Raw genomic sequence first — 26,709 nt, 5'->3', positions numbered from 1 at the left:
TATTAGAAGTACTACTAAAGACAACTTACATACATTAAAAGAAAATAAACTTGTATTATAATACTAAAACTAAAAATATAAAAGAAATTACGTACTACAATATGGCCGATGTTTAAGAAGCACCTTGTATATAACTTATTCAGTCATTTTATCAATGAATATGCGACAAAAAGGTACGGTATGTTCCAAGCAAATAAATTTTTTACAATAGTGACACATGTATCGAGTTTTACGATCTCTACAAAAAGCACAACGCCCCCTTTTATTTTGCAATTCCACAGGTGCTTGTACTGATCCAACACCACTGAGTTTAGCAGCACGCTCTCTTATATCTCGTGACAAATGAGGAGATTAAGCTCCTTCTTTTATATTGCCCATTACTAACTGAAGACCTAGTTCTTTAAAAAAAAATCTTCTTTTTCTTGTTTTTAGATCCAATTTGTTTGTTCTCTGAATCACAAATACATTTATTGCAGCAACATCAAGCAATCCATAAAATGTTGGACCATGGCCCAACGTTTTGTATTTCTTGCGACAGTATAGGAACCTCGAAGTTGATCAACCGTGTCCACACCACCTTTTGTAGAGTTATAGAACGTTATTACTTCAGGTTTACTTTCGTCACCCGTTATCGGATCGATTTGGTTGTCATGGTGTAGGGTTGACAACATGTTTTTTTGGTTTTGGTATATAGGACAATATCGTCATATGGTCATATCTGTGGTAAATCCAAACATAGTTGATTGTGGCGGTCTATTGTTCAATAAAAATTCGGTTGGGATATGCCTTTTGTTTTTTCGTAGGGTGCCTACAATTGTTAGACTATGATTTGTCAGTAAGTTTTGTGCGACTTCAATTGATGTAAACCAATTGTCCATTGTGACATTCAGGTTGGATTTGGAGATTGGTTTGCAAAGCCGCTCAACCACATCGTATGCTGCAGAACTGATAGAATATGGACCTGGTGGTTGTGTACCGGCATAGATTTCTAACTGATAAGTATAGAAAGTGCGAGAATCCACCAAAGAATATACCTTCAGACCGTATCGGTCCGGTTTATTTGAAAGGTATATTCTAAAACTACAGCGACCTCTAAAGCCTAAAAGTATCTCATTGATAGTGACATATTGGCCAATGGTATAATATTTTTAAAAATTTTCAACTACATCCTCGAATACGACTCTAACTGTCCCTTATACGAATATCATCTAGGCGTAAGCACTTCATAAGAAATCTAAATCTGCGGAAAGCCATCGTTTTCGGAAATATGTCAATGCCCGTACCATTTTTTCCCCAAAACTCAAAAATTGAAGTTCTATCTCCACGGTAAACTCCAGCTAAGTAAAGCAGGCCAATCAGAGCTGTTAGTTCACATATATTTGTTAGCCTCGCATCGGAACTGTCTTTATATCTCACGGACACACGCTCGTTATATACATTAACACATTCAACAATATGTTTTATAATTTTGTCATTAAAAAACAGTTTCCAGCATTCCTTTTCAGTTGTGCAACTTTTCGCTTCACGAATAACTCCAGGAAGTTTTGGGATGATATTTTCTCGTCTAGTTCTAACATTTCGTGATCCGCATGTCTTATTCCATTTCATTCCATCTTTGGTATTGTAATAAAGGTGTTGGTTTGACCCATCTTGTGGAATACGTTCTTGTAAGTTTAGTTTGATGTCCGATAAATCGAATTCAGACTCTGAGTTATGATTACCATCTTCATTTTCTAATTTTCCAACAATAGACTCATCGGAATCTAAATCTTCATAATTTTCTTCCTCGTCGGTTGCAACTTCCTCGTAGAAACATTGAAAACGTCTCTCCCTCGTAAGAATACATTGTTTTGCTAAGCTCTAAAAACAATGCACTGCAAGTTTTGTTTTGTACTTTCATAAAAAAATACTTACATTAAGGAACGGGTTGGGTCTGAGAGAAAGAAAACAGATATAACATCGACATTATCGCTTCAATAAGCATTAGTAACTGAGAGATTATAGCTGGCCATGCCGTCGAAAGGTACCTAGACCGCCAGGACCGTACTTAGACTCGCTGACCGAATAGAGATATTAGAAAAACTGAATGGGCCCGACAGACCCAACCCATGCACCGCAGGGTTAATAGACGGATACGTGAAGAAACCGACATATCCGATAATCAGTTTTGGCTTTACGCAAGGCAGATCAAGAACAGATCATATGGTATTCATTGATCTAGAGAAAACATATGATAAAGTTCCTCGAGAAATTCTGCGGTTGGCATTTAATATGAAACGAGTTTCCGATGAATATGCAGGGATTTTGAGAGATATGTATGAGGGCGTAACAACTTGTGTTAGGACAGGTGTGGGAAAGACTGAAAAATTTCATGTAAAAGTAGGATTGCAAACAGGCTCAGTGCTTAGTGCTTATTTATTATTAGTGTTGAATTAGAGAACAGAAAAACTACAAGGTAAAATTCCCTGTTGGTTCATCCTTGCTGATGGTGCAGTATTAGTAGGAAACAATAAAAGTGATTTAGAACCAAAACTAAAACAGTGGAGACAGGCTCATTAGAAAAAAGGTTTAAAACTTAGTAGGAAAAACGGAATATTTGGATGTTTTTTAAAGATGCAGTAACTACAAATAAAATGATAACTTTATAAGGTGAACTGATTATGAACAGTAATAGTTTTAGATACCTAGGATCAGTATTACAGAGTAATGGAGAGATCGATGGAGATGCTTGCAATATAATTAGAGTTGGATAAATGAAGTGAAAGAGACCGAGTGGTGTGTTGTGTGACAGAAAAGTCCCAATAAAGCTAAAAGGGAAATTCTATAAAACTATCATAAGACCAGCTATGATGGGAGGAACTAAATGATGGGCAATTAAAAAGAAAGAGGAACGACGAATGCATGTCTCGGAAATGAATGCTTAGATGGATGAGTACGGCCTTATAGGCGTTCAGGCATAATTCCACGGATGATAACTCCGCACCATTACCCACTCGAGTAAGTGCGTCAACCAAATGTCCGAACCAACGAATTAAGCAGGGCTACTATCGCAACGACGAGTCATCAGTAGGGTAAAACTAAAGAATACAATTAAGAATAAGTATAAAAGGAGAAGTCTAGGGGTGGTACGGGTTGATACCAAGATGAGATAGCATAGGTTGAGATGACTTGGACATATTCAACAAGAAATTAATCACCGAATACGAAGAATTGCTGATCTGCGGATTCCTGGGATGAGTAAGAGAGGAAGACCAAAGAATATTTATGGGGAGACACTAGGTCGCTAAAGGGGATTGATTATTATAAGCCAAAATAGAAACTTTTGAACAAAAGTAGTTAGTGAAGCCGACCATGCATAGGGATACAGGCAAATGAAATGATAACAAAATAGTTTTTATTAGGTTTCTATAATAACGCATTGTAATGACTTCTTCTTAATTTGCGTAGCCTTATAAAGAATACTACGAATGCGAATATTATAATTTTTTATATATAGTGGATTAGTTAAGTGTAGATGTTGAATTTCAAGTACAACGGTTATATACTTCATCTAATTTACTTACCGTTGCACGTCATCCGCGCCATAGTCCGTGAGGTCACATAACAACACAAAATATTTAGGCGGTAGTTGTGTTCTTTTTTAGAATCACTTTGCCGAGTAGACTGGCATTTCAGCCACCAGAAATATTTTAGTATATACGCGTAGAAATAATATTTAAAGATTTCTTTTAATGTTAACTTAAAGAAATACACAATAATATGTTTCATTTAATTTACATAAATGCATTATAAAGCGTTTTTATGAAGAACATGTGTCCGGAATACACTGTAGCTGTAATCGAACGAAAGTGATATTTTGGCATAAATTAGTAACACTTATTTGGCAGTTTCGGTGTTAACACTTTTTGTACTTTATTATTTTGAATTTTAAAGTGAATACCTCTCATTTTATATTTTTACCTATTTAATAAAGTCTGTTCTTTTTAGAACAAAATTAGTGTGTTTTATTTCAAAAATGGCACGTAAGAATTTAAACAGTCGTTGTAAAGAGATGGTAGCTTCTTTGATTCATTATTTTGAACAAGAATGTGACGTAACGGCCCCATTCTACTCTTGACTGCTGTTAGAGAAGTATGTAAATGTATGTTTTGTATATTATTGTAGATCCTTAAAATATACATTCTTATTTTAGCGTGTAGCTGCAGCTTTAAATTTACATATTTCAACTGTGAGTTATATTTCTCAGGCCGTAAAAGCTAATACACTTATATCATCGCCCAACAAACGTACCAGGTCTAAGAAAGTTACTAATACTAATTTAATAAATACAATCGAAATTCGTAACACAATTGCATTCATTTTTTTCGAATCCTGAGAAAACTAATAACAGTTTTTAAAAAATTTAAACCCAGAATAAAAAACTACATTATTACCGTAGGCCGACATTGATTTAAAATGAATTCAGGATTTTTTTATACTTTGGCAACTATGTCAACTTCGATCTCAGTCAATGATAATGACGTGCAACGGTAAGTAAATTAGATGAACTGTATGCAAAAATGATCTCCAAACACTTTAAGATTGATGGAATTGAAATTCTAATTTATCTAAAGGATTTGATACTTAAATAAAAAAAGTAAAATAAAATTTAAGTAATTAGAAGATATTGTTCTGAAGCTATTTTCTTGTGGCATTTTAAATTAATTAATATTTAAATGGGAATAAGCCACAATTAAAGGTTAAAATACATTTATTGACGTTTCAATTTCCACTTCGGAAATCGTTCTCAAAATAAAAACATTAGTGAATTAAACAAATTTTGTTTTTGTTACTTAGTGAAAAATTCTTCTAATAATTTAATTTTATCTGACTCATCTATATTGACAATTCAGACATACATTATACATTTTAAAGTAGACGACTTTAAAATGATATTGCCAATATTGTTGAGTTGCGTTCCTGGGACGACTTTACTTATAAGATAGTTCATTCGATTACATGAAATCAACTTTAACGTGAGAATATCCGTCAGAAAAAATCATAACATGTAATTCGTCTTTAAAAAGACAAATACATGCCATGATGACAGTAAAATTTTCCCGTTAGTGATTCCATAGTAAATTATGAGGGAAAAACCAGGAAAAAACCTCATAATACTATCCCGACATGGTAAGTATTTGATCTTGCATTTAGTTTACCTTCAATAAATACCAAATTCCGATTTTATATGTTTGTTATTTAAAAAATATAAATGATGCACTCTCTATATGTTACTGACTTACCAATACTGGTATTTTCCTTTTAATAACTTCCTCTTTCAATATGGGTAACCAGATCCTACTACATTCTGCCGAGGAATTCGCGACGCAATTGGTCTCATTTAGCATAATTAGAGCCGCTTCTTTGATTTTTCTCTTTTTACCATCAGTTTCTTTTAGGACTATATTTGAATCATTCCATTGAACCCTATGTTCATTATCCCATGCATGTTTACATATTTGAGATCTATCAAATTCTCTATTTTTAATATAGGATTGATGTTCACTTATTCTAACATTTAGTGGCCTTGATGTTTCACCTAAATAAAACTGATCGCATTCACAAGGTATTTTATAAATTGCATTTATATTTTATATTTTATATAAAATATTTTATAAAAAATATTTTATACAAAGAATTGCATTTATAAAATACCTTGTGAATGCGATCAGTTTTATTTAGGTGAAACATCAAGGCCACTAAATGTTAGAATAAGTGAACATCAATCCTATATTAAAAATAGAGAATTTGATAGATCTCAAATATGTAAACATGCATGGGATAATGAACATAGGGTTCAATGGAATGATTCAAATATAGTCCTAAAAGAAACTGATGGTAAAAAGAGAAAAATCAAAGAAGCGGCTCTAATTATGCTAAATGAGACCAATTGCGTCGCGAATTCCTCGGCAGAATGTAGTAGGATCTGGTTACCCATATTGAAAGAGGAAGTTATTAAAAGGAAAATACCAGTATTGGTAAGTCAGTAACATATAGAGAGTGCATCATTTATATTTTTTAAATAACAAACATATAAAATCGGAATTTGGTATTTATTGAAGGTAAACTAAATGCAAGATCAAATACTTACCATGTCGGGATAGTATTATGAGGTTTTTTCCTGGTTTTTCCCTCATAATTTACTATGGAATCACTAACGGGAAAATTTTACTGTCATCATGGCATGTATTTGTCTTTTTAAAGACGAATTACATGTTATGATTTTTTCTGACGGATATTCTCACGTTAAAGTTGATTTCATGTAATCGAATGAACTATCTTATAAGTAAAGTCGTCCCAGGAACGCAACTCAACAATATTGGCAATATCATTTTAAAGTCGTCTACTTTAAAATGTATAATGTATGTCTGAATTGTCAATATAGATGAGTCAGATAAAATTAAATTATTAGAAGAATTTTTCACTAAGTAACAAAAACAAAATTTGTTTAATTCACGATATGTTTAATAAACGATTTCCGAAGTGGAAATTGAAACGTCAATAAATGTATTTTAACCTTTAATTGTGGCTTATTCCCATTTAAATATTAATTAATTAGAAGATAATATTAAATATTAAATAAGCCTTATTTTATATCTTGGTGAAAGGTATGTTTATACACTTTCTCGAAGAACTGGGGAATGACAGAGACAAAAGATTGTTCAAAAATATTAAAAAAAAAATAGATTGCGTATCATAAATAAAGTTGGTAAAATGGATTTAGCAAGAAATTCTCTTTTGATTATTAGTTAAAATTTCAAATAGAGGGATTATTGTGATGAATTGAATTAGGAAAATTACGTAAAAAGGTTAATTTCTAATTTTATTGGAGGATCAATTGTTGTACCTGATAATTTGTAACATCAAAGTTAGTATAAAGAAGTATAATTGTATGAAGTTATCAGATAATGCAAAAATCAGATATTCTTCAATATAAATGTCACAAAGTACTTTAAGAAATATTGACAAGCTGTTAATTAAGGTATTAGATAAACAAAAATTTGCTACATTTACTGTAAATATATGGCTTGCCATATACTGTACTTGCTACATTTACTGTAAAGTCCGACGAAAAATATTTTAAAAAGTAAACGTCGGGTTAATGTACATACTGAAGAATTATTAATCAGCTGTAACGAAGATAACAGGTTTATTTCATATTGACAGTTTGATATAAATTATAATTTACGATATTATTTTATCATTTATGATATTTAATATTTTAATGACAAGTAAGTAATATTATTGTTTTGAAGCTACTTTTTTGTGGCATCCTACAGCAATTTACTATTTTTATTGGCAATAAGCCACAATTGAAGTCCTTGGGACCAGAAGGGGACAAGCCACAATTTCGTCAAAAATGAGTTTAAGTAGAAATCGTATACTTTAAAACCATGTTTATGTCCCAAACAGAAAATTTTAACTGTTTTCTCATATATGGCGCCGCTGTAGTAAGTCCCGTTGTGTCACCATTACGTTATATTGCAACAGAAGAAGATAAGCCACAGTAGTAATCAAAATGGCGGCGGAACATTCTCGTGTATGTAAACGGAAAATAGACTTTTCTGAGTTTGATTCTAAACACAGTGACCAAGATCCGTTTTTAAATGAAAGCGAAGATGACATAGACTACATAGTGTCCGGAAGTAGCAGCGATTCGAAAAATATGAACATAGGAACGGTAAGTTAATGTGTGGCTTGTCCCCTTGTTAAATTTTTCGAACCTTAAAATATTAGGATTGTGTTAAAGATTTTTTGTGGCTTATCTCTTTTTAGTAAAATACCTGTTTTATTGCAGGAAAATAAAGAGGTTAATACCCCTCAGACTTCTCGAGGTGTCTTGCCAACTCCAGAAAAGAAGGCGCCTTCTAGATGGAGACACAAGAATACCCAACGACATAAAAAATTAAGCGCAAGACTAAAAGAAATCTAGGTTGTAAATATATAAATAAAAAGGGAAGAAAATAGAACCAAAACAATCAGGTGCACCTTGCGGTTGCACAAAACAGTGTAGACAGCTTTTGGCGGGCAAGGAAAATTATATATTTAATGCCTTTTGGAACCTGGATAATTATGACAAGCAAAATATTCACCTATTCTCAACTATAAAAGTAATTCCAAGGAAGAGAAGCTACCCAAAGAAAACAAAACGAGTTAATTCATCCAGAAATGTTTCAGTTAATATAGAGTCAAAATAAATGAAGATGAAGTTGAAATTTGTAAGAAAGTGTTTCATGCCATACACGGCATTTAAAAAAAACGTATTGAAAGACTGGTTCACTAAAATAAAGCAGGTGCTTCTACTCCAAAGTCAGATGAAAGAGGTAGGCATGACAACAAGAAGAAGAAAATACCAGAAGAACACTGTGAGAATGTTAGACAGCATATTAATTTAATACGAAAATACACAAGTCATTAGAGCAGCCAAAAAGCCAACAAAAGTCTATTTAGATTCCGATCTGTCAATTTCCAGTATGCATGATTATTATCTTGAGTGGTGCCGCCAAAATAATTTTGTGACAGTAATCCAAGTTAAATATAAGAGTTTAATATAGGCTTTAAGTTACCTAAGAGTGATACCTGCAAAGTATCTGATGCAATGAATATAAAATTAATAATACAGTTGACAAAGAAATTGCAAGCACATTGAAAATTGATTTATAGTTACATTAAACACGTGCCCAGGCCGTGCAGGATCTAATGAAACAGGATACAGAGGAGGCTAAAGCTATGGAAAATGCAATGATTATCAGCTTTGAGCTACAACAGGCTATGTCAGTGCCAAATTTAACAGTGGGAGCAGCGTTCTATTTAAAAAAGGCATGGGTTTATAACCTCGGTATCTATGGCTGTATTAGTGGAAAGGCCTATATATACATGTGGCCAGAAAATATTGCCAAGCGGGGTAGCGGTGAAATTACCAACATTTTATATAAACATTTTTGAACTAATTGACCCACTGCTGATAAGCTTATAGTATACACAGATAACTGCGGCGGCCAAAACAAAAATTGGTCTCTAATTTGTTTATGGCAACAGCTTACTATAGAACGCATTTTTACTTCTATTGAGGACAAATACTTGGTAGTAGGACATACAAGATTACCATGTGACCGTGATTTCGCAGCAATTGAAAAGTATAAGCATCATCGATTAAAACAAGTATACACTCCAGAGACGATTGGTACGAAGCAGTGAGAAAATATAAAAGAAAAAACTGCTTTGAGGTGATTGTACCTATTTAAACAATCTTTTTTTTTCTTTCAAATAATTACAAAGCAAGATTACGAAAAAAAGCCATACAGATGACAAAGAAAAAGTTAACTTTTCTAAAATATCAAGCCTTAAGTTTTCATCTGAATAACCCAACATAATGTATATCAAACATCTTGTAAATGAAGGCTGTAAGGTAGTTAATATTGGGAAGAAAGGTTTGAGGAAGTCAATTTTACTTTCCAGGGATTTGAAATCAAAATACACTAGGCCAAATCCACTAAACAGAAAAAACATTGAAAGTATTTCCCAGCTCTTACAGTTTATTCCGCCAGCTTTCCTAAAATTTTATGAAGAAATTGGTGCTTGCGAACAGATTCTACCAGATGCTGATAATGAACCATTGGAAGACATTGAACATTTGGACGACTTTTCAGATATTGAAAATATTAACAACTGAATTTTTTATTGTTACATTTTATGTCCATTTTTTAGAATATATTGTTTTTTGACAAAAGTAGAATAAGCCACATATTTTTTCGAAAAATGTTCAAAAACTCAAAAATCGTTAAGTAAACATTTGTGTTACTTTTACTTTGTATTTAATAACGTATTTCCAAACGATTGTGGACCTTACTTCCGAGAAAAATGTAAAAATTGGATTTCAGGATTTGAAAATAAGTTTAAAATTATGTTTTCTCCAAAATATTGTTTGGTGGCATGTCCCCTTCTAGTCCCAAGGTCTTCAATTGTACTTTTACAAACTAACGATTTATTTATTGCTCTGAAACTAGTTGAGATATGCAAATGAAATTTGGTGGGTTTTAAGAGTTGCTTATTGTGCGTTTTTAAACATTCAATTAGAAATTTTATATTCAGCATTAGCGTACCTACGGGTAATGATCTCACTTTTTAAAGAAAAAAATGGTACGCTACTGAGATGTTTCAAATTAACCCATTTATGCCCAGGTGATCGATAACGTCCCATGGCACTGTAAGAGTCCTTTACGAGGAGTTGAAGTGTGTAACGGGAAATATTTGTTTATTTTACTCTTTATAAGCAGTGTCTTTATCGACTAGTATAAACTAGTATCAACTGTATACTAAACATTTAAGAGTAACTTGTAAATCGAAACGCAAATTTAACTTTCATTCATTTTTGAAAGCTGAACATGTACACAAAACATTGTTTGTAAGTTTTTATATATAAATTATTTTGAATATTTGTTTTTAAATATCAATACGGATTATACTATTATTTAGGTATATTATAAATTTTATAGGATTATTTCATATTTTTAATATAAAAAATGGAATTAAAACTGTTTAGTTTGGTTTGGTTTGGGTCGCTAACGACCTCTTGCGCTAAACCTCGTAACTACAGCACAATAATTATTGGATGGAATTAAGCATGAATAAATTTTACCATCCAATATATAGATCTCACTACCCGATAATTATAGTGTCGATACTTTGGAGATAAAGATTGTCATGATCCTGATCGACTAAGTGAATGTCAGTTGCAGGCAGCAGCCGAAGTAGATATTGCAGAGTATATGCTAAGTGAACATGAAGGGGAAGATAACATCTTACCCTTCAGAGGCGAAAGCTGATATTAAAAAAAAGAAAAAGGAGGTCAAAAAAAAATAAAGTAGAGATAAATTGGAGCAAAACCATCAATGAATTAGAAGTACAAGATAAAACTGAAAAATTTACGAGTTTGCTACAACTTTTTTACCTCCCATATCATTATCGTCGAAGAGTGATCCAGTTGATTTTTTTATCTCTTTTTATTACCATCCATAGTTGAACATATCGTATGTATGCACATCAAAATAATGCAAGGCTGCCACTGGAGACAAATGAAATGTACACATTTCTACTTATTCTTTACTTGAGTGGATATGTATCTGCCTCACGAAGAATGTTTTGGAAAACGATGAAAGCTATGCATAATAAGTTAGTTGCATACTCTTTAAGTAGAAATCGTTTGGAAGAAATTTTCAGGTATATTCATGTAGCGGACAATAACAATCTATCTAAGAAACTAAGACCTTTGATGGCTATGGGTAATGACAATTTTGTCAGATATGCTCCCAATTTCTCTACTGATAAATCTATGATTCCCTGCTTTGGCAGGCATGGTTGTAATATAGGCAGTATCTGTTCCCATCAAGGGAAAGCCAATTCGCTTTGGTTACAAATCCTGGGTTTTAGCTAGTAGTGGATATTACGTGGGAGAGTTATAACGTAGGAGAGTCTATTGTACTAACATTTGGAAATTTTTTGTCAAAAAATTAAAGATTTACAATTGTAGTTATTTTTTAACAAGTATTTCAACAGAGTAAAGTTATGGAAATATTACAAAAGATGAATTGCGGAGCAACACTTACTGTTAGACGGGACAGAATCTAAAACTGCCCACTCTCAGCAAAAAATAAAATAAAAAAAAGAGAGGTGCATACGAGAGCTTCCTTATAGAGGATAAAAAATAATAGCCCTACAGTGGAATGGTCGACTATTGTGAATTTGCTGTCAAATAGATTTGGAATGGCACCGATTCAAAAAGCACGAAGGTATTCAGTTGAGCTAAAACAAAAGTTGACATCACCCAACTTAACGTTATTAAAAAATACAATGTAATCATGGGAAGTTTCAATTTATTAGACGGATATATCGCTGCGTATCGCACTGGACTTAGAGAAAAATAAATGGTATGCATTCATTTTGTTCTACATGTTTGATATTTGTATGAATAATGCGTAGGTCCTTGCTCGACAATATGATTACAAACACGATAACTAATTTTCGAAAAGGGTGGGAGTGTCATTGTTGCAAAAATATGGTCAGCTACGACGTTTTCCTACGAAGTTTCTTTATTGTACCAGAAAGTCTAAAGTCCAGTGGCCTGCACCTTATAATACCTATCTGCAAATTGAGACGCCGTTGTCATCTGTGTAAAAATAAGACAGTTAAGCATGCCAACCTCAAAGCTGCAATACCTCTCTACTTGACAAATGTTTCGAGGAATATCACAAATAGTTTATTTGTTTAAAATGAGCAAAAACATATTTTTACATGCCACATTTGCCCAAGTGGTCGATAACGACCCATATAGCTACTAAAGGCTACGAAAGGAATGAAAAGTATGCGTTAAGAGTAATGTTTAATTTGTTTTGCATAGAAGCTACACCTCGACAAAAATTAAGTGAAGAATTCAAAAATGAATTTTAATTTGAAAAATCTTAGTAGTGTACCATTTTTTTCTTAAAAAAAATTGATACCATTACCCGTGTGCGCCTATGATGAATATACAATTCCTAATTTTATGTTAAAAAATGCGTAATAACCAACTCTTAAAAACCATCCAATTTTATTTGCATACCTTAACCAGTTTCAGAGCAATAAATAAATCGTTAGTTTGTAAGAAAAATTTCAGCACCTCGTATTTCGGAAAATGAAGCATTTGCGGGGCTACGTTTATATAGAAAACCGTCACTATTTTCACTCAGAATCACTTCCCAAAGTTAGTTGCACGTATTTGCAAACTACAAAAAGCTACCTCTCTGCAAAGTTCAGCCAATTTAACTAAAACCTATTTTACATAAGAAAAGTGCCAGGGTCTTTTTTGTTACTTGGTAAAAGAATGTTCTAATAGTTTAATTTTATCGGATTCATTTATAGTGAAAATTCAGACAGATTATACATCTTAAAGTAGATGACTTTAAACTGATATTGTCAATATTTTTGAGTTGTATTTTTGCGACGATTTTATATTTTGAGAACGATTTTCGAAGTGGAAATCGAAGAGTCAAAACAAACTTATTTTAAAGTAAAATTGTGGTTTAGTGCCAATAAAAAATAGTAAAAATTAAGAGATAATATTGGTATAATTATTATTTTAAATATACAACCCACTTTCAATACAAACTAATATTATTGGCCTGTATTTTATCTGCCAATTTTTATTAATTAGAATTAAACTTGTATCTTTTAAAACGCCACTTAATTTGAATTTGGCTGTAGTTGTGATACGTTTATACTGAATATAGTTTCACAGTTACCTAATATGTTTTAGCAATTTATTAATACATTTAATACTTATACAGTGTATATTAAGATAATTTACTTACTGAACTTCCGTAAATGCATTTTTGGTCCTATTCCTGACAACATCAATAATTGTGGACTATTAATTGTCCCAGCACTTACAATAACTTCCTTTTTAGCTCTTGCCTCATACAATATACCATTTTGCAAATATTGAACTCCCGTTGCTATTTTATTTTTGATAATAATCTTTGTAGCCAAAGCTTTGGTCAATACTTTTAGATTTTTTCGGTTTAAAAATGGTTTTATAAACGCAGTACCACTGTCCTGTCTCCTGCCAATTCTAGTATTTATCTGGAAAGGCATAACACCAATTTGATATGCGCCGTTTACATCACGGAGTTTATAGCCCATTTGTTCATTTGCTTCTAAGAATATCTAAAAATCCATAAATAAATACATTTTTTATTTTAAAGATAATAATTCGTTGATTACGTATAATTATTAAAAAGCATGGAACAAGAATCAATAAACAAAGCATCCCCAGTCAATTAGAAACTATAGAACTGTATAAATAGACTTATGTCTGAAGATGAAGGAAAACTAACAAAAAATAGTAAGAAAACCTACGATGAAGCTTAGTAAGTACTGAAAAAAGTTCAAAGTCTAAAATCTATAAGTCTCAACAGAAGGTGGTAAAAGTTATCAGGAAGACACATAATGTATATAAATATATGGTATACACAAAAGATCTTTCAGGTCGCTTTGTAGAAAGGCTAGATCAAACAATCCCTTTTTACTATTTTCGAAGTGACAATTTTAAACTATACTACAATTAATTTTTAAATGATCAGCCTCACAAAATTACACACTCGCGTTTTCTGCACCGCATGACATTCATCAACTTCGCTTGAAGTTTTTGTTTGGTGGACCGAATAGCTTAACAGACGGTTCCTGTTCCAAGCCCGCCTTTAAAGAAAAGGGGATCTACAGCTAAGTTAGCAATCTACTAAAAGAGTTTAAACCCATCGAGCTCGAATTATTACTCTGAACGGAAATTCAACGACGACGACCAACGCCAGAAAATGGACAACAAATTTATGGAAAGCGAGAAACACTTTGAATTGGTACTTAAGACGTAAAGTCTTTAAATACAAGAGTATTTAAAGACTTTAAAATCATCCAGTTAATGATTTCATAGTATTTTTGTGCATTTAAGTTGATTTCTGGTGACACTCGTTCCGGGTAGGCGAAAAAACCATTCGATTCGATCACAAGGTCGATAACATCAAGCAAATGTTTGGCAAATACTCTGGTAGATTGTATGGCTTAATAAAAAAGTTTAGGGTCGTCTGTAAAGTTTTGACTTGTTTGAACACTAAACCACATTGGCATGTATGATATTAATATAAATAAAACTTATTCTTTAAGTTCAGATGAGGGGTTTTTTTCACTTATGTACAATCTGAGAGTTCTATTTGCTTTTATCAACCACCTCAAATTGCCTTTGAAATATCAAATAGGTATTGCTGATCTTTGCTAATTACGTTTCTATCTATTTGTGGGATCTGACAATCAATTTTCTGGAGGTTAATTACTTGGTTTTTGGCAGCAGACTAACTTTTCACCTATTTGCCCTGTGGAAGTATTGATGTTAAAATATGTGAAGGAATGGCAACTCGTTGAAATGAAGGAGACAAATTGCCCATTGTAGAGGTTTCCTTAAGTAAAGTTCAACTTGGAAAATCAGATTATATCTCCAACCTGTATTGACAGCAGTACCATCAGATCGTATGACAATTAGATTTTCAAGATAAATACTACGCTCAGGCAAGTAAGAAATTATAGACTTGACAACATCTTCAGAACTTCCAGAATTTGGAGTAACATTATTTTACTTATTAATTCGTGTGGAAAAAATACATTTAAATACTTATTATTTATCAAATGCCAAAAAATGCGTAAAAATGTGAAATTTTAAATATGTTTACAAATTTTTGGGGTTCATGCGGGATCGGAAGATATAAACTGATCTAAACCAAAATGAAAACACAATGTTTGTAGGCGCTATTTGAAGACAATTACTACTCGTATTTTAATATTTTAATGGTAATTAGCCACAATTAACGGTTAAAATAATTTTATTGACGTTTCAGTTCCCACTTCGGAAATCTTTTCAAAATACAAACATTAATAAATTTATTGAAACGTCAATAAACTTATTTTAACCTTTAATTGTGGCTTATTACCATTAAAATAGTAATTACTTGAAAGTGCAATAAGAAATAGCTTCAAAACAATATTAAGAAACTGTTATGGACCCAGAGTTATTCAAAATTTTCGAAGATTGGAAATTCTTTACGGAATTGCCATTGCCCAAATTGGCACATTGTCAAAATTCAATCAACTTTTTACGAAGATGTGGAGACCATTTGAAGACGTTACAAACCATTACATTTTTAAAACAACTAATTCAAAGTTTAAAAAAATAATCACAAAAATGACGTTTTTTCATATTTTGTCAAAATTTAGGGCCTATGCGCGATCGGCAGATGTTAACCGATTTTGATAATTTGTTTTTCTTCTTGTTTGTCTATATAATTTCCGCGCTATTCCAACTTCGAAATAAAAAAGTGTTTTCTCGGCTTACCCTAATATACATACACGTATATTTGGTAGACTTATTTCTTCTAGCAACACAACCAATGGTTACTAGAATATCCTGGTTATATAAATATTCTTGCTTGGCACTAAAGCTATTCCAATAAGCGGACTCGACTGCATTACTACATTAAGAGCCAAGGTGTACATATACATTATATACTGCCTTCTTCGGTATAACAATCATTTGTACTACACTGAACTTTTTTTTTGTTTATTAAGTTAAATTTAAAATTTTACTGGAACTTCTTATGTTTAAATGTATACCAATCATTACATTAAAAAAAATATTTCAAACCTTAGTATGCTGCGTTCTAGGCATAGGTTGCTCTACCCACAATAATCCTGTTAAATTGTGATAAGCAAGATCAATCGGAGCATTTGGATCTGTCCAATGAAGATGTTCAGTCTTTAAAAAATATGGCAACGTCTCATTATAACACCATCCTTTGTTACCCATTGAACACCAAGTGTCAAAATCTAATTTGTTTCCTCTAACGTAAATTAGTGCATTTAAAAGAGATGTACCACCGACTCCTTTTCCTCTAATATGGGGACACCTGTTTTCTTGAAACCCTAAAAACTTAAAATCTAATATTGGTTCTAACAACTGAATTTAAATATTTACCTAAACAACTATTATTCTGTGGTACACTGTAATAGCCCCAATTGAAGTCGCTCATAATCATAGCCTTGTAACTCATTGCCGTCACGTCCGTTATATTATTGCCAAAATTTCCTGCTTCCAGCACTAAAACTTTCCAGTCTGAAATTTCGGAGAGACGACTAGCTAACAAGGATCCAGTCGATCCTGATCCAACTACAATGAAGTCGTAAGAACCAGCATCTTAAAAAATAATTAGATTATACAAGATTTTACATCTGATTGGAATAAAAAAATAAAAAATCGAGTGATTTGTTAGAGGCGGTCCGTCTGCCCGTCCCAAGGTTAGTGCAGAAAAAATTGCAATATATGCAGATGCATAAAAGATTTGCATTTGCATGCATTTGGATTCAGCATTTAAAGTTATGAAGAAGGATATTAAACCGTGCGTTAAGAAATAATTCCTACTGCTTAACCATATTTAGCTCCCGTGATGAAATTAAAATAAAAGGTTTTTTTCAAAATTGTATTTATTTCGATACAAAGACGTTTGTAAAAAATAATATATAGTCGTTACTTTATTTTTAAACTTAGTCAATGGTTACAGATCCTATGGCTTTTAGGCTTCTTATAAATTTTAATTGAGCTTTACTTGATTATTGCTGTTAGTTATAGGCATTTTCATCACTCTTAAAATCAAGTAAACCTTAGTACCATCTTGGAGCCATATATTGCAGCATATATCAGTGGCAGATAGTAAAAGTTGCACATATCTTCTAAATTTTTCTTATGTCTCCTGTACACCAGCGATTTAGTTTGGTTTGCTATAGTAGCTTTACTTTTATGTTTATTTTTGCATATTGACGAACTCAAAACAATACTTATTACAATCACCATAATTACTAAAACCTTACTAGAGATTTTAACCTCTTTTTATTGCGAAATTTTTCCCTAGAATTCGTCTATTATATATTCGGTCCAACAGCAGCCAGTTGGATTATTTCTTATTTATTTTAAGATCCGTTATAAAGCTAGGTATGTAGACAAAGCTATTTGTATTAACTTTCTTAAATTTTCATTATTTATGTTTACTGTTATAGAGGTTTAAATATCTATATAATTCAAATAGTCTAAATAGATAAAGTTATTTTTTATTGGTCCTGTAACTTGAAAGTGTCCATTATTACTGATAATTATAATAGATGTAAGGAATATTTATCTAAACCTTTGAAATCTACCAATGCATACAAAAAACATTTTTTTATGATTTAGACTATTGATTGTGTGACTGTGTTGACACTGTGTTGAGTAAATGGCTAAATGCCATGTCGGCTTTATCCTCTTTACAAAGAATCGAAACAGTTAAAAAGTTAAACAGTCTGTAAAACATTTGAAAACAGTTGTTTTTACCTATAGATACAGATATATTTATTTGTAATTTATTACAGACGTGAGTTATTACGAAAAACAGCAGGAGAGGTTAAAAAATTAATAAAGGAGGCTATGACGGATAGTGACGAAGCTGCCTATAACGAGTCCGATGCTGAATAATCGATATTCCGGTGAAGACGATATTCCAAAGATATTATTATCGTACATTGGAAAAAAATGGAACTCTGTTCTGGATTATAAGCACGAGGACTGGATGGATTGAGTAGCTCAGAAGTCGCGTTCATGCCGACTCGTAAACTCAGCAGACGCAGGGAGTGAATACCAACTAGTACTAGCCAAAATAAAACTGAAAATAATACCAAAACATTTTCTACAGGATATCGCAGAGGAAAAATTTAATGTAGAATTACTGTGGAACAACTCTACAAGAGAAATGTACCAAAGGAGGCTAGCACAGAAGACATAGCTGAAACAAATAGACGACATCGAAGATATAAACGCGAGCTGTGCGAAAATTAAAAACAACATTGAAGAAGCTTCATCACAAGTTATAGGAAAACGCAAAGTCATACTGAATAAAAGAAACAACAATACACCATGGTTCAGAAAAGAAATAAAAGAGAAACGTAAAGGGAAACGAGAGGCCTACACGAAATACAAAACATCAAATACTCCAGAATCACGAGGCACCTATAAAAAATATGAAATAAAACAAAGCAGTTGGTAAGAAGAACAAAAAACGAACACTGGGAACAGTTTACAAAAAAGATAAAAAGCGATTTATACGGTACACAAAAACAAAAATGGCGATTCATAAAATACCAACGGAAAGAAATGGCAGAGTTGAAGGAATATAATAACATACCAGCAAACGAATGAGAAAGATACCTGACGAAACTGTTTAAAGGAAAGGAAAATAATAATTAACACAACAACGTACCTGAATTAAGACACGAAATAGAAATCAGTTTTCAGAAAGTAGAAATAGCCATAAATTCACTAAAAAATAGAAAATCACCAGGGCCAGATGGAATAACCAACGGGCTTCTTAAACACGGAGAAGAAAGTATAACCCTAGAGATGACAAAACTTATACAAAAGCTAATATTGCACTGCAAGATACCACACGCATGTAGTAACAGCATAATGATACCAATATTGGTACCAATATTCAAGAAAGGAAATAAAGAAGACCCCAACAATTATAGAGGTATAAATCTACACCGCACTTAAGCTTACCACAAAAGTCCTAATCAACAAAATCAATAACCTAACAACTTTATCAGATGAACAAGGATTCAGATCCGCAAGATCCTGCGTAGACGCCGTATCTGTACTAGGGCATACCGCAGAAAAGCCCATCGAGTACAAAAAATCAGCATATCTATATTTTATAAACCTGATAAAGGCTTTGGATTGCATCCAAGTCGAAGACGTCTTTCACCTACTGTATAAAAGAAACACATAGCAATATAATATATTATATACACCATAGAAAACATTTACTTCCATAATCGAATATAGGCAAAGATAAATGGAAAACTAAAACACCAGTACGAAGCGAAGTCAGACAAAGTGACTCGTTAAGCCCACTTCTCTTTAATATAATAATGGACGAAATAATACAAGCGGTACGTCAAGCTCATGGTTACAGAATGGAGAACAAAGAAATCCAGATATTATGTTATGCAGACGACGCCGCATTAATCGCCTAGACAGAAGAAGAGCTCAAAAGATTAACAAAAATCTTCAATACAACAGCCCAGGAATACAATATGATAATATCAGCAGAAAAAATCTAATGTATGAACATCTAAATACCCACTACGATGTAAAATCAAAATTGATGGGAAAATAATAAAGCAGGAAGCAAGGTTTAGATATCTGGGGATATATATAACTAGTTACAATATCAAGAATAGATATAACTAAGACAAGACACAAAAACAAGAATCTATAAAGCAGCAATTAGACCTATATTAACATACACGGCGGAGACAAGACCTGACACATCTAAAACGAGACGACTACTAGAAACAACAGAGATGAAAATACTCCGACTAATATCAGGGAAAAGTCTGTTGGATAGGGAGAGAAGCGAAAACATAAGAAAAGCATGCAATATAGAAGACATAAATGGATGGGTGAGAATACGGAAACAGTAGTAGAACGAACACATTAGTAGAATGGAGGAGGATAGGATAATACGAATAGCACGAGATAAGTCACCAAATGGACGAAGAAGTATTGGCAGACCAAGAAAAAAATAATACGATAATTTAAACAATTTAGGAGGCAATATTGAAGAAGAAACAGGCTGTAAAGCCTATATAGAAGAAGGACAAAGAAGAAGAAGAAGGGAAAAATGGAGTAACACAGGAGAAAATACTTATCAATTCCCAAAAGTCATTCTGAATATGTAACTATTGACGAAATGCTACCAAGATTTAGAGGAAAATATGGCTTTCGTCAATATATACAAATAAAATCAAATAAATACAAAATAAAAATATATGCTTTATCTGATGCATCTTTACATTATACAGATCCAATATATGTCAGCAGCCAGAAGGAGCATTCAAGATTTCAACAAGTGCCAACGATGCTGTCTTACTGATAATATTTGAACATATAATCGTCATTTGAAGAATAATAATTGATTAACGTTAATCCCTTTGGTTCAGAAACCTAACAGCTTGACTGTAATAGGAACAATCAGAACGAAGAAACATAAATTACCAACAGAGTTTATAAGACCTACAGCATGACCAGTTGATAGTAGTATGTTCGCCCTTTGACCTAAATGTACTCTGGTGTCATGCCTGTCAGGAAAGAAGAAAAATGTACTCTTGGTTTCTAATGTGCACAATACTGCACAACCAAGACGATATAGATATAAGTTCTGATGAAAAATATAAATCAGTAATTGTCTCAGAATATAAAAGTACCAAATGTTGTGTTAATGTTGTGGATACACTTTGTGCTAGTTACAAGTGCTTAAGAAATACTTAAACATGGCCAATGATTATTTTTTATACTATTTGAAATGTAGCAGGTATTCATTCACAAGTAATATACTGTTTCGTCAATTCACATGAAAATATATTGAGAAGGCAATAGTTAAGAGAACTGTCAAATGCATTGTTGCACCCTCATTTACAAGCACTTAAACATACCAACAAATCTTCATATTCGATCAAGACATATATGCGGTACTGAAGACGCCGTTCAACCTGCTCCATTGAGGAATATTATACCTGGAAGATGCAGTTATTGTGACTAGAAAAGAGCCGAAACTAAAATAGGCTTGTTTCATATGCAATAAATACATGTGTTTAGAACACATTATAGCCTTTTGTCGATCTTGTCATGAAAATGCCCAACAGGAGTAATAGCAGTTCTCTCAATTATTTAACCAATGTCTTATAGACATTTCAATATAAAAATTAGATTTTAATTTTCATAACATTGACATTTTTTTAAAATTATTTTTAAGATTAGCATTAGGAGTAATACCAGTTTTAGTTTATTTAATTAAAATATTATATTTATATTAAATTAAGCCACAATTGATTGTAATAAAAATTACATTTTCAACTACTTATGCAGATAACAATATTTTAAAGAATTCTGCAAAAAAATATTCTTCGCAGAAGGTGTAGATGTCTTACAAAAAAACACGAATTACTACGCTAAGACAGTTGCTAGCTCAAATACTTTCTTTATGACTCCAACTGTAGCATATGATGTAAAAGAAAATATACTTAAGATAAAAAACTCCTTATATGTTTTCCTGTTTTAAGTCAGAGCAGATATTTATTAAATTTACCGAAGGCAGTTTTAGACGTTGCTATCTTATTTTCACTTCTACATCTGTCTGGAGCTGGATCTGGAGCTAATGATTATCATTAATTTGATCTTTGCGATGTTGATATAAAATCCTTTACCACTGTATTTAAGATATTTATTATCTTTTACAATAACATTTTTCGCGATTATGGCTGCATCGTCAGTGTGTCTTAGAATATTAGATGGGACTGCCATTTTCTACATAAATATTAAACAAACATGGGAGAGAATGCAAATTTGCCTCACGCCGCCTTTGCCACTTCCATTTGTTCTGTAGATCTGAATGACCAATGAGAAGGTCAGGTGGTGAATAAAATCGGCCCATTAGACAGAGATGCAGGGACTGCTTTGGATCAGTTTTCTCTGTCGTACTGGACGAACGTGACTGTATTGCAGCAGTCAGTCTATCTTGTATTATATGTCTATGGAGAAAATACAATACAGAAGGCTTCCAAACATATTACAGAATACAGAAATGGATGACGATAATATGAGAATGATAACCAATTTATACCAATACCATAAAGCCTTAATACGAGTGAACTAACAAAAATCCAAGGATATACCTGTAAGACGATAAGTACGGCAAGTATGTGTACTGTCTCCTTTTGTTTTTAATATGTACTTACAAGAAATATTTAAAGAGGTACTAGAAGACGTAAATAAGGGCATATTACTTAAAAGAATACGAGTAAATAATTTCAGATATGCAGACGATACGATACTGCTTACGGAAAGCAAAGAAGTGCTGCAGATTTTAGTTAATTGCACTACATAGTACTGCAGAGGTATAAAATGGCTCTGAATACAAAAAACTTGCTAGCTTTGAGATGCAGTGTTATCGACGAATGTGAAAAATATCATGGACACAACGGGTAACAAATCCACAACACTATGAAGGAAAGAAAAATGAGATATTCTTGGTTAAAGTAAAAAGCTACTAAAAAAACATTGGGGGTTATGCAAGGATGGGTGAAGGGAAAAAGAGGACTGGGGGAGACTCACGTCCTGATTAAAAAATTTAAAGTAGTGAAATGGAAAACAAAATAGAACTTTTTAGAGCAGTTGCAGACAAAGTAAAATGGGACGTTATGATCGCCAATGTCATTCGAGCATTTTACACTTAAACAAAGAACAGATATTTCAACTTTTTAATCAGTTCTTGACTTATCCCTCTTTCAGTATGTTATGCAAGGTTGTTTTTTTTTTTCGATTTGAGCTATTTAATTTTATATTTACTTACAGTTATTGCTGATAATATTTTTGGAAAATTGGAAAAGTGAGACAAACTTTTTGTAGACCGAGGCTCTACTTTTAGGGTGAAGCAGCAGTATTTACCAGTAAACTTACTTTCTAACTTTACTTACTTTTCTTACTATTTACTTACTACTAAACTGACTAACTAGATATAGATAATTAAAGGAAGTAATTGAAAAGAAACAAAAATATGTACAAAATAAAAAACAAAGATGGAAAAAATACTACTGATAGAACCAAAATTCTTGAGGTTGTTGAATCCTTTTATCGCAAAATGTATGAGAGCACCGACGAAAGGCAAAATCAGCCCCTGTCCAAAATCACAAACCAGGGATCAGAATTAATGCCAGAAATAACTCCATACGAAATCAAAAGGGCACTTTTAGAAATGAAAAATAACAAATCTCCTGGCAATGACGAAGTAGTGACCGAAGCGATCAAATAAAATTATCCAGGCTTTGGCCAATCTTTTCACCGAATGTATCCACCAACGAAAAATTCCTTTTCAATGGAATAACGCAGTCATTACTTTCTTACACAAGCAAGGATTTATTTTTTTCTTACTTTCTTACACAACAGATTTAAAAAACTACCGTCCTATCAGTTTGCTTTCACACATATATAAACTTTTTACAAAAATTATCAAAAAAAAGACTTGACGCTAAATTAGACTTCTATCAGCCTAAAGAACAAGCTGGATTTAGATCGATATATAGCACTAACGACCACTTACTAGTGAAAGAGCCAGAAAATGTTAAAAGCATCGACAGAATGCCGAATAGACCATCGCTACACTAACATAATCAAATATATCTACCAAAATACCACAGCTAGCGTAAGACTATCTGAACAAGAAACAAATAAATTCTGTATACAGCGAGGAGTACGGCAAGGAGACACAGTCTCTCCAAAGCTATTCACGACACTTTTAGAACATACTTGTAAGAAAGCACATCTAAACGAGCATGGTATCAACATAAATGGAGAGAAGCTGTCATTTGACATTTGCAGATGACATCATCCTTATAGCCGATCGTATGGATGATGCAATAATAATGTTTGAAAATTATATCACGCTTCCTTGGAGGTCGTACTAAAGAATAATAAGAAGAAGACGCAAATAATGATTAATCTGGTGCTAAATTGAAATATTGTTGTTGATGGAAGGGGTATTGTGCATACTACATCCTATAAGTACCTAGGCTGGACAAAGATAACCAGACATGTGAGCTCCCACGTTGCATAGGATTAGCCTGGACAGCGTTTGGTAAATTAAACTATGTATTTAAATCGGATCTACCCATATGTCTCAAACGGAAAATCTTTGACCAATGTGTGTTACCTGTACTCACTTATGAAGCAGAAACATTAACACTTACAAAAAAGGTAGTTAATAAGATTTGCGTGACTCAGATGGTTATGGAGCGCCAGATGTTTAGTGTCTCTCTGAGATACCGAATCCCAAACAAAAAAATACACCGTAGAACAAAAACAACAGACGCTATCGAAAAAATCGCGTCGGTAAAATGAAATTGGGCAGGACACGTCGCTAGATTATCAGATAACCGATAGACAAAAACGTATTTTAGAGTGGAGACGACGGACTAGATGGCTGACGACCTGAAGTGTGTTAGCAATAACTAGATGCAAGCCGCACAAGACAGAGACAGATGGAAAGAGCTGAGGGAAACCTATGTCCAGCAGTAAACGCATACAGGTTAATGATGATGACTAATAATTTAAAGATAAGAAACAATAGAAATAAGCTATCTACATATAAGTCAATTTATTTAGAAGACAATTATAACACGGAAATGTATGTCTCTTTTTGGATGTTAGACAAGCATTTGACTAATTTAAAACGCGGTCTAGATAAGCTATAAATATAATATGAATATTAAATTAAATTCAATGGTTTGGACAAAGATTGCAATAGTCACTTCAGGTGTAGAAATAAAACTATTTGGGACTTAGGATATAGCTGTTAGAAGTTTAACTAATGAAAGGTAGAGAAAGGCCGAAAAGTATATGAAACGACTATGTGGCAGTGGACATGAGCGAGAAAGATTTGGGTGCAGAAGACACGATGAACAGAAATAAGTGACGAAGAAGAGTATGGAACATCGACCACTAAAAAGGGAAAAGCTAAGGAAGATGAAGATTAAATTGAATTCAACTGAAAATTATAGGAATACGAAATTTATTAGAATAGCAACATTGAATAATACTATTTAAATGGGAATAAGCCACAATTAAAGGTTAAAGTAAGTTTATTGACATTTTAATTTCCACTTCGGAAATCATTCTCAAAGTACAAATATTAGTAAATTAAACAAATTTTAATTAAAAAATTATAAATTTTTAATTAAAATAAAAAAAAATTGTTTGTATTTTGAGAATGATTTCCGAAGTGGAAATTGAAACGTTAATAAACTTACTTAAACCTTTAATTGTGGCTTATTCCCATTTAAATAGTAATTACTTTAAAATGCCACAAGAAAATAGCTTCAGAACAAAATTGAATAATACAATCTTTAAAAAATAACTAAAAAATCTTTTTTAAATAAACAATATAACCACGTACCTTGTGGAGGTCCAGATTTCAAAGCTTTATATTCAAGTGCACTAGTTGCCGTTTGATAAGTTTTGCTGGCTTCAAATGCATCGTTTAATAGTTTCTCGTAAGCGTCAACATCCTGTTTAGTATAATATTCCACTGAATTTACTGAAACCAATACACAGAACAAAATTGCACTTTGGAACATATTTACCCAAAATAACACATTTAGCGAAATTCATTCATGTTTATATACCCCCAAAATTTGCATCAGTTATCAGATAATTAGTATATAATCATATACAGGGATAACTAACTATACACTTTAAAGAAGATAAGGGGAACATATTTCTTTCTGTTAGCAGTTAGATAATTGAAGGAATTATTATAATATAGTTAATGATATAGAACTTTTAAAAACTCTTAAAAGTACCAATTTGACCTTCAAACATAAGCCCCTTGGTACTTGGGTCATAGCTTTACCTTATTTGGAGATGGCTCACGCTCATGCTCTACTAGCAAATTACCCTAAGCCATTCTCACGACTTTGACGACCGAACAACCGAGCTACAATTTTTAATAAATCTACCCAAATATTAGCGTATGCAGATGACGTGGACCTTGTCGCATTATTTCTTGATGTGCCTAGCCGTGGCGAATATTGGCGAGCATCATATTGTCTGCAGCAGCGTGGCAAAGCTGCACATATTATGTGTTAAACCGGGTTCCAAAGTTCTTTAACCAGGATCTTTCTTTTTTTGGACCTCGCTTTCCAAATATTTATACTCTCCTTGTAGGAGGGTATATCTAGATTCATGTCGCATAATATGTCCGAAATATTGTAGATTTCGAGGTTTGATGGTAGTGAATACCTCTCGGTTTTTTTCCATTCTTCTAAAGACCTTATTTGTGACTCGGTCAGTCCATGGGATCTAAGTCTTCTTCGATCTTGCTACATTTTAAATGCTTCGAATGTTCTACACATATCTTCGTTCAAAGTCCACGATTCAACACCATAAAAAATGGACAGAGAAGACGTAGCATCACGGAATTATTATTTGTATACCAAGAGAAAGGTTGCAGCCCT

At 32.7% G+C, this 26,709-nt stretch overlaps 1 protein-coding gene across 1 annotated transcript in view; it reads right to left on the bottom strand.

Moving 5' to 3' along the window:
* Nucleotides 1–25,840, bottom strand: part of LOC140439803 (glucose dehydrogenase [FAD, quinone]-like) — a 38,370-nt gene extending 12,530 nt beyond the window's left edge. The window contains exons 1-4 of the mRNA XM_072529947.1: nucleotides 25,650–25,840; nucleotides 16,592–16,810; nucleotides 16,262–16,539; nucleotides 13,386–13,740 (exon numbers count right to left, since the gene is read on the bottom strand). Of these exons, the coding sequence (XP_072386048.1) occupies nucleotides 13,386–13,740; nucleotides 16,262–16,539; nucleotides 16,592–16,810; nucleotides 25,650–25,830 (1,033 nt within the window). The 5' untranslated portion in view covers nucleotides 25,831–25,840. The remainder of the gene's footprint in view (nucleotides 1–13,385; nucleotides 13,741–16,261; nucleotides 16,540–16,591; nucleotides 16,811–25,649) is intronic.
* Between the last annotated feature and the right edge of the window lie 869 nt (nucleotides 25,841–26,709).

The sequence above is a fragment of the Diabrotica undecimpunctata genome, chromosome 4, assembly GCF_040954645.1.
Source record: "Diabrotica undecimpunctata isolate CICGRU chromosome 4, icDiaUnde3, whole genome shotgun sequence".
Lineage (NCBI taxonomy): Eukaryota > Metazoa > Arthropoda > Insecta > Coleoptera > Chrysomelidae > Diabrotica > Diabrotica undecimpunctata.
Note: the sequence above shows the minus strand (reverse complement) of the source record. Positions and strands in the feature narration are given on the sequence as shown.